The sequence below is a fragment of the Hyperolius riggenbachi genome, chromosome 7 (assembly GCF_040937935.1).
Source record: "Hyperolius riggenbachi isolate aHypRig1 chromosome 7, aHypRig1.pri, whole genome shotgun sequence".
In the NCBI taxonomy this organism is placed as follows: domain Eukaryota; kingdom Metazoa; phylum Chordata; class Amphibia; order Anura; family Hyperoliidae; genus Hyperolius; species Hyperolius riggenbachi.
Window position 1 is genome coordinate 227,324,786 of NC_090652.1, and position 13,082 is coordinate 227,337,867.

Consider the following 13,082-nt stretch of genomic DNA (forward strand, 5'->3'; position numbering starts at 1 on the left):
ATCGAGGTGGAAATTGTCAGCGAACATCGTTAAGGGACCCTGAAGTGACATGTGACATGAGATACAAATGTGCAGGCCCGGACTTACCTCACAGGAGTCTATAGGCACAGATGTCCTGGCACCTTAGACTTCGCCCTCCATTAATCTACAAACCCCCACAAAACTGCACTGCAAGTGTGCTGGCTGGCCCAGCTGTCACATCTCCCTTACTTCCCTGTCCAGCGTAGGTAGCCATAGGTGCCACTTAGTATTAGGTAGCCAGAAGTACCCTCAATATTATGTAGCTAGAGGTGCCCCAAGTATTAGGTAACTAGAGGAACCTCAATATTAAGTAGTTAGTGCTAGATCTTGTCAGTGGAATGTCGAGAGCAGGGTGAGTAACCTCTCATCAGGACTCTCCATAGGGAACGAGGGAGGGAGGCACTCTGGAAGGGGAGTGAGCTGCCTTTCCATCATCAGGTGCCTGTAGGCACATGCCTACAGTGCCTTATGGTAAATCTGTCCCTGCACATGTGTATGTTCAGTCCCAATCCTATATAGAACTAGTGTCCCTTCATTCTCTCTGTAAGGGTTACGAATCCGGTGCTATAAATGACAGATTCTCTGCAATCAGAACAGTGTAACTCTCACTGTTAACTAGAAAGAGGTTATAAAACTCCTGTGTGGCTGAGAAAAACACATGAGTGCAATGGAGCGAACAAACAGTTCAATATTGAAAGATCTGTCTGAACAAAATAAACATGATTTCCTTGAGCCCATCAAAACTTTAAATGTAGATTTTTAACCTTTAACCCTTCTGGCAGTCACACCGAGCCAAGCTCAGGCCAGAAAACCGCAGGGGCTTATTTAGCTTGGCAGAAAGGAGACTGAGAGGTGACCTGATTAACATTCGTATATAAAAAAACATCCAAAAGCAACCTAAAAATTTGGCAAAATAGCTTTTTATCAGTAAAAAGGTGTTTTATTTGCATTGAAAACTGCCATTGTAATTTATTGCATAGCTGATGTATTTATATATTACAATGTATCCAGTGAGAATGAGACACTGCCAGCAGTGTTTATATTATGTTGTTTGTTTTCTTATCAGCTACTATTGTAATCACTTCCTCAAGTTTGGCAACCACCCTAAGCTTCCCACTGAAGAAGAAACAGCTGTGTTTAACTGTTTGAATGCTGTTCTGCTACCAGTTTATTTTTTCTCTGGTAGTACCTTTTTTGCTGTAAAGAATTTTTTAGAGCATAGAAGAAATGCTACGTTTCATATCACTTTAACTTTGAAGAGAATCCACAGCTATGACTGCTAAATGTAGAAAGATGTTACTTGATGTGTACTTGATGGACACATGTATTTTTAAGACCTAAATAACTATGAAACTATGTAACAGTTATTAACCAGTTGTATCTGAACATTTAGGTTCTGTCGATGCAGGAGGCACTTAGAAAGAAGTTTACCAATGAAATGGCAGGTAAGTGTATGAAAAATGTTTCTGTTGTATAGTAAAGCATTTCATTAGCTCTGTGTATCCTTCTCTTCACTATTCAGATGTGGAGATGGTCAATGAGATGCAAATAGTTCTGGCTTGCATCCAAATTGAATGCAAACTGTATGCAGCTTAAAACTATGCCAGTCCAGTGCACTTTCTGCTTTTTTTCCAAAACTGTGATTTGTCGTTTTTGTACAGTTGATTCAGTGAAAGTTTTACATTAACATTATCCTAAGGGAACCACAATATCTGCATACATGTAAATAAGGGCCAAAGTCATTTGGATGCCAGAAAAAGCCCCTAGTAGAATATTAGTAAAATTACCTATTATCTTTTGTTGTTTTTCTGTCTCTCACAGCTATAATTAACCTACCATTACAATTATACTCAAGATATAGATAGATAGATAGATAGATAGATAGACAGACAGACAGACAGACAGACAGACAGACAGACAGACAGACAGATTAATACAGGCCCTGGGCCATATACAATTATTTTTTTTTCTCCTGAGTTTTCTCCTAGGAGATCATCTAGAATAACTTTTCAGCAGGGCCGGGCCGAGGCATAGGCTGGAGAGGCTCCAGCCTCAGGGCGCAGTGTAGGAGGGGGCGCAGAATTCATTCAGCTGTCATTCCTAATTGTGTAGGAAGCAGAAAGAAATAAGAAAAGGGGATACATAGCAGTGACTGCAAGCCAGATAACTAGATATTAAGGTGTTGGGGAGGTTGTGGGCCCTGTGGCGGCTCTTAGTCTAATAGCAATCAGTGTGTGAAGGCTGGGGTGGCAGGGATGGAGGGGCGCACTTTGGTGTCTCAGCCTTGGTTGCTGGAGGACCTTGTCCCGGCTCTGCTTTTCAGAACTTTGCAATGGAAAAAAAGTACCAAAAAGTAGGTGAAAAAGTACTATCAAAGTTATTTTGAGTATTTTTTTTTTTTTTTTTTTGCTTTCTGCTGGTTTAAAAGGCACTTCATTGGTAAGTTTGAAAATAATAAATATAAAGAGAAAACTCAGGAGAAAAAGTTAATTGCATATGTGGCCGAGTGTCCCACTTAAAGCTGACCCTTGAAAGTGTCCTTCCCAGGTGCCCACACACAATTCAATAGTTCGTAACAATTTCAAAGAGTCATTTTCCAGTAGGACATCCTGGCCCTTATTCAATTCACTTTTTCTCCCTGAAGGTTTCTCCTAGGACAGTGGTGCCCAACCTTTTTTTGCCCGAGGGCCGCACGTCATATCAAGATAAATTTCGTGGGCCGGAACACATGCATACAAAATTTAATGTAAATCTTTAACATTTTTCTAGTAACAGCTAACATGGAAGCTGGTGTTGGAAAAGGAAAGAAAACGATAAACCAATAATTGTTGTACTCACCATTTGATGCCCATTTTCTTAATGCACTTTTGATGGACGTGGTTGTATAAATAGTGCGCATCACCGGACTTTGAACAGTGGATTGTGTGGTAACTTGTGACTAAGGGGATTGTGAAGCGCAACCTGTGGGTGCTGTACGGGGTTTCATTTTCTTAATGCAACTGAGTCCAGTGGTACCTGGGTGTATGTGCAAAGGCTTTGTGGGGATCCACCCACCCAGCACAGGTGCTGTGTGAGCTGCTGGTAGTTGCGGCCTACTATTCAGCAGGTTCTTAATTCATCTGCGGATGAAGGTCAGACTCGGAGCGCTGTGATGTCACTGTCCCCTGAGATCAGGAGTGATGTTACTTTCCCCTGAGGTTCTGTGGCCAGAGCAGTGGCAAACAGTCAGGGAGAGGAAAGGTGAGGAGCTGGAATCCTGCTCAGGAGGATCAGGGAGGATCAGAGATTGCAACTTAAGAGGGCTGCGGTGTCATGAGGAGAGGGATTAGGGATTGCGTCATAGCTACAGCTGATATACACTGCCTGAGTAATCCTGTGTCTGCCGGCAGTGAAGAATCGGGGATTGCGTCATAGTTATATACACAGTGAAGTCCCAGTGAAGTCTCTGCAGTAGCACTAGTACTGAGAGACCGTCACCACCCATTGGTTGATGCAGGAACCACCCTCCAATAGGAATCAGGCAGTGTATATCAGCTATAGCTATGACGCAATCCCCGATTCCATTGCGGGCCGAAGGTTGGGCATAGCTGTCCTAGGAGATCATTTTTGATCTTTTGTTTAAAATAACTTTTCAGCACTCTTCAATTGAAAAAGTACCAATAAGTACAGTAGGTGACAAAGTACTGTTACATTATTCTGGGTATTTTCTTGCTTGCTAGTTGCTTAAAGGGTATTTTATTGATAAGTTGTGAGAATATGAGCTAGGAGAAAACTTAGGCGAAAAAACAATCGAATAAGGGCCCCTCGTTTTTTTTTTTTGGTTTTTTTTTACTTATAGTAGCAAGAAACCATTGTGCTCTTATGTGATATGAATGTTTGGAAGTTGAGTAATATGCAGGTGGATCAGATTCATTAATACATCAAAGGACTACTGTTAATACAAATAAAAATAGTATCCTATGCAGTAAAGTGCTCAGTCTTTCTTTTGATGCTTCAAGTGGACTAATGTGGTTACAGCCATCTAACTTGCGATCAGAGATTAAATTGGGCAAAGGCAAATTGAGAAGGCTACGTATTTTTCTAACATTTGTATAGTACTTTTCTCCTGTTGGACTCAAAGTGCTTGAGGGCTGCAGCCACTATGGACACTCTAAAAGGGCCACCCTACAGTGTTAGGAAGTTTTGCCCAAGCAGGGCCGATTCTTGTATAAGGCAATGGGAATCACGTACTTCAGGCGGTGGCAATTACAGAGCAATTAGAGGGCAGGCAAGCTGGCAAATGTACACAGCATTATGCAGATCAGAGGCTTGCGTGCAGGGTCTGTAAAAAAAACAACAACAAAAAACTGTCTTCTCTCTCCCCATTGTACTAATGGCTGTATTTGCACAATTGTTATGTATAGAAATGTTGAGGGGGCCAAATGTAAAACTCACACTGGAGGCCACAGCAGCTTAGTTAAACTAGTAGTCTGTTTGTACAGTATGCACAGTCAGTGCAGCCTAAAGGCAGCCATACACTGGTCGATTGCCACCAGATCGACCAGCAGATAGATCCTTGTGTGATCGAATCTGATCAAAGAGGGATCTATTGGCTGCCTACACTGTAAACATATTTGAATCAATTTCACTATGAAATCGACTCACAATCTGTGGAGCTGCCGCTGCCGCCGCTCCCAGCATACATTACCTGATCTGGCCGGCGCGGTCTCCGCTGTCTCTTCTCTGCTCTGGGTTTCAGCTTCACTTTACTTCCTGTCGGGGGAAGTTTAAACAGTAGAGGGCACTCTACTGTTTAAACTTCCCCCGACAGGAAGTAAGTGAAGCTAGCCGGAGCCCAGCGCGGAGAAGGACCCACGGGGACAGCGGGGACACGCGCTGGCGGAACAGGTAATGTATTGCCGCTAGCATCGGTCGTTGGACATTCAAACACCGGTATCGACGCACTCCTGACCCGCCTGGCAATGGAGCGAAATTTTCCGCACAGAGAGATCGATGGGATCTATCGATTTTGGGAGGAAATTGGTCGATCACAGCAGATTCAATCACAGTGATTGAATCTGCTGTCTATCGGTGGGAAATCGAGTAAGTGTATGGGCACCTTAAAGGAAAGGTTCAGGGAGGGTGGAGAAAAAATAAAAATCAATTTCCACTTACCTGGGGCTTCCTCCAGCCCGTGGCAGGCAGGAGGTGCCCTCGCCGCCGCTCCGCAGGCTCCCGGTGGCCGACCCGACCTGGCCAGGCCGGCTGCCAGGCCGGGCTCTTCTGCGCTCCAAGTCCTGGTACTTCTGCGTCCCACGCCGGCGCTCTGACATCATCGGACGTCCGCCGGGCTGTACTGCGCAACAGCTGCCTGTTGGATAAATTTAGCTTTTACTTTTTCTGCCTTCTCTGCACCTAAATTTGGATCTGAAACTTCCCTAATTCTGTTTGCTTCTCTTTAATCTCTCTATAAAAAATCAATCTAAAACCTATTACTGTTTTAGCCTGTTTTAAACCCAGATAATTAATTCTCTTGACTCATACTTTTTACTCTGATGCAAAATGTTTAAATATGGCTAAAAATAGACAGAAAAGTCTGACCGGTAAAGCTTTAATTAACCTCTCTAGAGAACTCCAATTTTTAAAAAGGTTTATGTCACTAATTTTTGTCATATGCTGACTGGCTTTACTGTTCTGCTTTACTCTACAATGCTTTCTATACCGAAAAAACCCCCCACAAAGTTAAAGGGAACCTGAAGCCAGAGTTGTATGGAGGCTGCCATATTTATTTCCTTTTAAAGAGAGTCTGAAGCCTTATAAAATTGCTCTTTTTATTTAACATTTATCTTCTGCACTATCACCATAGCTAAAACACCACATCCCCGCAACAGAACGCTGTATTTAAACCCCCCAAATCCCGGGGCAAAAATCCACGACTTTCAAAGTCGTGGATTTTGCTGCCCGGGGAGGCAGAGCTTAGCGCTGTAGCTCTGCCTCCATTAGCGTCAATCCCTGCTAATCTCCGCCTCTCCCCCGCCCCTCTCAGTGAAAGAAGACTGAGAGGGGCGGGGAGATGCGGCAATCAGCAAGGATTGACACGAGTAGAGGCAGAGCTGCAGCCCTAAGCTCTGCCTCTACCAGGAAGCGATCCCCGCATTTTGCCCAGGGGATTTGGGGGGTTTAAATACAACGTCCTGCCGCGGGGACGTGGTGTTTTAGCTATGGTGATAGTGCAGAAGATAAATGTTAAATAAAAAGAGCAATTTTGTAAGTCTTCAGACTCTGTTTAAGGAATACCAGTTGCCTGGCATTTTTGCTGATACTCTTCCTCTAATACTTTTAGCCTTAGACCCTGAACAAGCATGTAGCAGATCAGATGTTTCTGACATTTTTGTCAAAGATCGCAGATTAGCTGCATGCTTGTTTCTGTTGTGATTCAGACACCACTGCAGCCACATAGATCATCAGGGCCAGGAAATTGGTATACCAGGCAATTGGTATTGTTTGAAAGGAAATAAATATGGCAGCCTTCATATCACTCTTGCATTAGGTTTCCTTTAATACAGAGAGTTTTCAAAAACTGTAATGAAAAATTGCTAACGCGTCATCAGAGGCACCAACCAAGTTGGTGCCTCTGATGATGCATTAGCACGCGAAACGGCTGTCAGGCCATACCTATCCCCCACTGCTATCTGCTGTATGTAATGCCAGATTGAATCAAATAAAAGGCGTGTTAAAGGCACAGTGTCTCGCTTTTCTTCTCCTTCCGCATTGGTTACAAGTCTTTGAGCTGCACGTGGCTCCATATCACCTGTGATTCTGACCTTTCCTGACACATCTGGTGCCAAGCCTCCCTCCTTTACACAGCACAGTGAGGAGGTAGGCCAGGACAGCTGATCTAAGCCCAGAGGGAGGGACGGCCTACCACCCCTCACAGCTCTTCTCTGATTAACTCATATTGGTAATAAAGACATTTCATTGACCATCTCTATTTACTACGTTCCTTTATTTTTTTATGCCTTTTCAGATGGTTTTGACCGAAATGCAATTTATCGAGGCTCCCTGACACAGCGCAATCCAAATGCAAAGAACAGGAAGGCCAATCCCAGCTTTGCTGTAAGAACCAGATATTACTGATTAATGGGTGAAAAAAACAGCTGAGTATACTGTATATTTTTAGACATTTCAGTTCATAGATATTTTGGGGGTAAATATAATATGTTCATTAGCCCAGGGATGAGTCACTGAGAGCAGTACTTGACGATGTCTTTTGATTAGTCATTGCATGTAAATAGGATAGTGTGTTAGGGCTCGTTTCCACTGTTGCGACGCGATTTCGGCCGCATTCCGACGCTTGTAAAAACGCATGCGGATGCGTTTCCGCATGCGTTTTTACCCGCGATTTCGCGTGCGATTTCGCATGGCAGGGTGCCATGCGAAATTAACCATGACACTGCCAGGGCAAAATAACATTGAAAAGGTGCGAAATCGCCCGCGAATTCGCGGGTAAAAACGCATGTAAAAACGCATGCGTTTTTACTATTAAATACATTAGCGGCGATTCGCCCGCATTCCTGAGGCACGCGAATCTGCACGACCCTGTCGTGCAGATTTTCCCCGCACAGAAAAACGCCGCCGCCGCCGCACACGTGGAAACAACCCCATACAGTAACATTAAGTATGCGAATCCGCATGCAGTGCCCGCATGCGGATTCGCTACAGTGGAAACGAGCCCTTAGTAATGGTGGACAGGTTTGAGAATCACTTCGCTGAACATGTATATAGACTAGGTGATTAGAGAGAGGAATAATTATATTGTATTTGACTTACAGAAGCCTGTTCTCAGCCAGAGATGAAACAAGAATCTTTCCTCTTGACAAGTTTGATGACATCACCTTTATTACGTCCGTCTGGATTTCTACTGAAGCTCAAGAACAGCTTATGCACCCATATATAAGTCTTCTGTATTATAAGACTGGGAAACGCACAGCTTGCTATCCAAGTTCATTTTTAGGATTTCTATAGGTCAAAAATAGTAAACACTGCAATAACCGAGTATGAGAAAATTCTAGGACCACATACAGTATCGCCAACAGAATAGTCATCAATCCAATGCAAACTCACAGAGCAGGCTTGAAACTGATTAGTGGCTAAGAGGAAATAAGTCCACTTTTTAGCAAAGCTGTGTTCATAATATAGCCATAGCTGGCCTAATCAATGCAAGAGGTGGTATAAGGGCCATTTGCAAAAATCAGAATCTGTAGAAACATCATAAGAGGTTGATTTTGCAGACATTTTTGAATATTTTAGCATTCAACCGCCCCTCTCTGATCTTCATACAATAAAGAGCAAGGTCTGCATTCAATTTACTTTTCCTCTTTTTTTACTAGGTGATATTTTCACACCTACTCAATAAAAGTGAATTTTTAGCGACCAGCAAGCAAGAAAATACTGATTTTGACAGTACTTTCTCACTTACTTATTTTGGTACTTTTTCAATTGAATAGTGCTAAAAAGTTATTCTAAACAGAAGATTAACAATTATCTCCTAGGAGAAAACGTAGGAGAAGAAGTGAAATGAATGAGGGCCCAAGTCTTGTATTTCGTTGTGTTCACAGGCCAGGCTGTTTTTGAACCCAGTAATCAACAATTAGAGAAGCTTGACGAATGTAACATCATTATTCTTGCTGAAATATTTACCTGCCTGTGTGGCTTTGTTTACAATTACTCCTCAACATAACATTGAAAAAAATAGGAAAGAAAAAAACATACAAAGCCTTATTCAATTCACTTTTTCTCCTACATTTACACCTAGGAGATAATTTTTCATATTTTTTTAACCTCTCTGGCGGTATGGTTATTTCATTTTATTTATTTTTATGCACCCTTTTAGACCCTTAAACTGCAAAATAATCATGCAGCCAGAAAGCCTGCAGCAGCCCTGGGATCCAGCGCTGCAGTTCTACCTCCGTGCTCTGGGTAGCACTGTAACCCTATAGTGAGATCGCCAGCTGTTGTCATAACAACAGGCAGCGATCTCACCAGGGGAATGCAGAGCCTTGGAGGACAGGAAGAAGAATGGCTCCCAGAGTTTGGATCTCCGGGTAATTGAGTTGAAAAACCTGCTGCGCGCCATTACTCTGCATCAACCTCACGGCGGTCACCACGAGTCTGGCTCGGAGTTACCGCTGTGAGCTGTGGATTTCCAAACCCGAGCCTGACTCGGGGTTACCGCTAAGGAGGTTAAAAATAACTTTTCAGCACTCTACAATTGGAAAAGAAGGTAAAAAAGTACTGTCAAAAACATATTTTCCTGCTTGCTGGTAGCTTAAAAGGCATTTTATTAATAAGGTATAAAAATATCACCAAGGAGAAAATTTAGGAGAAAAAGTGAATTGAACACAGTAGTCTGAAAGTGAAGAATGCCATTTCAGTATAGCAAAATACTGCCAAGCCTAGTAGAGCAATAATCATTACAATGCTGCTGCTTTTATCATTTTTAAGACATAGCACAGAGTGTAAAAAGGTTACACTGAAAAATGTAGTTGTTTGTAGTTTCTAATATTTCTGTATCAATGCTATATCTGTGTTTAAGAAAAATATATATTTCCAATGTAAAATACTACTGAACTTGTCCTGCGTTGCCATGGCAACTTATGCATTGCTAGATGCTGGGGGAGGGGCTGTGTAAATGTTAGTATTACGTCATGGCCACATGACACTCCACTTCCTTTCAGGCTACTAATATTTTCTTAAAGGACTTACGAGGCCATAATGGCTAAAAAAAGCCAAGTACCTTTAACCACTTCACAACTGAGGGGTTTTACCCCTTCAGCATCCAAGCAATTTTCACCTTTCAGCTCCTTCCATTCATTTGCCAATAACTTTATCTCTACTTATCAGAATGAAATGTGTTAAATGTGTTTTTTTTTTATCACTTATTAGGCTTACTTTGGGTGGTACATTATGCCAAGAATTTTTTTATTATAAATGTTTTTTAATGGAAAAATAAGAAAAAAAATTGGAAAAAAAATCCTTATTTTTCAGTTTTCGGCCATTATAATTTTTAAATAATGCATGCTACCGTAATTAAAATCCACGTAATTAATGTGCCCATTTGTACCAGTTATTACACCATTTAAATGATGTCCCTATCACAATGTCTGGCTCCAATATTTTATTAGGAAATAAAGATGCATTTTTTTCAGTTTTGCATCCATCACTAATAAAAAGCCCATAATTTATAAAGTAACAGTATTATACCGTCTTGACATACATATTAAAAAAGTTCAGTCCCTAAGAAAACTATTAATGCATTTTTTATAATTGTAAATTTATTTTATTGTATTTTTTTACAAAAAAAATAAATGTTGGTAACTATTGGGGAGTGTGGGAGGTAAGGGGTTAATTTAAAATGTAAAAACAGGTCTTTGCATTTAAAAAAAGTACTTTTAGATGTAGTTTTACTATTTGGCCACAAGATGGCCTCAGTCTTTTTTTTGTTACATGTCCTGTAAGCGAAATATGTATGCTTACAGGAAGTGTACTGAAGATGGGAAACTTTTATTTATTAGAATGATCGTGCAGCTTCTCATAAAAGGCGCCGATAATTGCTACGGGGACTTAGATCAATGATTAGGAATTGCTTTCCCATTCATTGATCTCCTGGCGGGCAGATGGCAACATGAACGAGCGCACAAATAAGCGGGATACAGCAGTGGTAGCAGCGGGAGTACGTATATTTACTCCCCTGGGCGGTTAGATGAAGTCTGCAGGGGAGTAGATATACTGTACTGGAGCTGTGAAGTGGTTAAGATGTTTAAATGCATGGAGGACGCCGTCCGCGCCCTCCGTGCAGTTCCGCCGGGTCCCCTTCCTGTGATCGCCCCCCATGCCGATCGCGACCCCACAGGCCGGGTCGGGCTCTCGTTCCGCTCCCAATATGGCCGCTTCCTCTGGCCGCGGCTGCGCAGTCCGCCTGGCCGCTAGTGCGGCTGCGCAGCTCTACGGCCAACCCCCCGAACCACGCACTGTAGCGTGGATCGGAGGGGTTGGCCGTAGAGCTGCGCAGCCGCACTAGCGGCCAGGCGGATTGCGCGTTGGCCGCTAGTGCGAGGACGGCGTCCTCCGTGCATTTAAACATCTTAAAGGTACTTGGCTTTTTTTAGCCATTTTGGCCTCGTAAGTCCTTTAAGGTAGCTATTCACAGTACATTTTTTTAAATATTTATTTTCAGTTTGAGAAATACAGTCGATTTTTCTGATTGACTGTAACATTTGAAAAATCTGACTGATGTATATCCCACGTGCGTTCTAATTTTTCCCCAGTTATGGAAAATAAATGATTGAAATCTGTGAAATAATTGCTTGGGTCTATCGATCAAGAAATTGACATTTTATCCTATACCATTCAATCTTCTGAAAAATTGTTCCACCACTCCCGATCCAGTTTTACAAAAACAAAACAAAAAAACAGGAAATTCTAATTGAGATAAAAAAAAGGCTTTCAATTTTTGTGTACAACCAATCATTATCAACCAATTACCATACAATCTGATTTTTTTTTTTTTTTGTATCGTGTGTCGCCACATTTACAACTATTCTTCAGGTCAGGTTTTAATACTTTGCTTATTGTGTTAACATATTTTATATGTAAATCTGTGCCTAGAGCCTTGTGTTAAAGTAATACTGGCCTCTGCTTTTGAGGTTAATATAGCTAGAGAAACCAAAGAATATTACTGCTGCACTCTGGGTATACTATGGCGTACGTAAATGTATGGCGCTGGTGAGTTGGGTGCAGGTTGAGCCAAACGACGGCTCACCCTGCTGCCGCAATTGCCAGAACCCCAAATTACCCTTGTGCGGTGTGTGTACTATAGCATTAGTGGTGCCCAGCTCAGGCACCAAAACCACCTGCTTTGATATTATGTGTCTTTTTAGATGTATAGCTGTTTTCAAAACCTTTTCCTTTACCTTTACCTTTTCACTGCATATCACAGGCTCAGTACACTATACTGGTATCATGTACACATTTCTTTTCCTTCCACTAATGTTCATATACATATAGCTACTGCATCTGCATTTAGCAAGATTTGGTATCTGCATTCAATTAACATAATTTGACTGGTTTGCATCTGTAGGCAACAGCCAATTAGTGATCTGCTAATGCCATTCACTTTTTTTCTAGATTTTAGGTTTTTAGGTTTTTTTTTGCCAGAGCTGCATATTAGTCAGAGATAGCAAACTCCTCGGGCAGTACAATGATTGTATTATCCAGGCTCATGCTTGAAGCACCACTATGATGAAAATGTTTAAAATTTAAAATACACATGTACACAAGCACACAGTATAAGATGTGCAAGAAAGGACAGTCCCAGTGTACAATGCACTAGAAATGACTTTTTATCTATGTTGCTGTCACTTGGAAGCACTTCCTGGAAAGGACCTTACTGCAATACTGAAGCAGTGCCCGAAAAAAAAAATGAGCGAGATACTCACCAATGGAGAGGGAAGGGTCTAGATCCCATAGATCTCGTTCTTCCCTGTCCACTGGTGAAGTTCTGCGCCTTCCGGAGACCTCGGCAGTCCTCGGAAATACTTGCTTCCCCGAGTACATCTGAAGATGGGTGTCAATAATTCCGAGTTGATGCAGGATTATGCACATTTTTATGTACATTTATACAGCTTAAAAGTGGTCCAAACAAATACCGCCAAGATGGAATTCAATTGGTCCATTTTCAAGCTATGTAAATTTCCATACATAATTTGCATAATTCTGCATCAGCTTAAAATTATTTACATCTCACTGATCATCCCTACTGTCAGCACTACATTATGCACTGTTGTACAAACTGGCATGAAAACCATATCAATTCTGGTTGTAAGATTATTTACATTATACAGATAGTATCCATGTTTGAAAGGTAAAATTTTATGTTTTGCCTGGAGTTTGTAAATCTGAATTGTAATGTAGTTAACACAATGCATAAGTGATTTGGCAGTAAAATATTTATGTATTGAAAAATTGTGTGACTTTTTTTGGGTCATTGTTTACTGGATTGGAGGGCGTGCGCATGAATTGGC

The 13,082-nt window shown here is 41.7% G+C and overlaps 1 protein-coding gene across 6 annotated transcripts in view; it reads left to right on the plus strand.

The window, feature by feature from the left end:
* The window catches only part of MLPH (melanophilin), a 117,451-nt gene extending 106,464 nt beyond the window's left edge, over nucleotides 1-10,987 (plus strand). For all 6 annotated transcript variants that reach the window (XM_068245334.1, XM_068245336.1, XM_068245338.1 and 3 more), the window contains 3 exons: nucleotides 1,415-1,466; nucleotides 7,028-7,116; nucleotides 7,833-10,987. In XM_068245334.1, coding sequence (XP_068101435.1) covers nucleotides 1,415-1,466; nucleotides 7,028-7,116; nucleotides 7,833-7,856 — 165 coding nt within the window. In that variant the 3' untranslated portion in view covers nucleotides 7,857-10,987. The remainder of the gene's footprint in view (nucleotides 1-1,414; nucleotides 1,467-7,027; nucleotides 7,117-7,832) is intronic.
* Nucleotides 10,988-13,082: the final 2,095 nt, after the last annotated feature.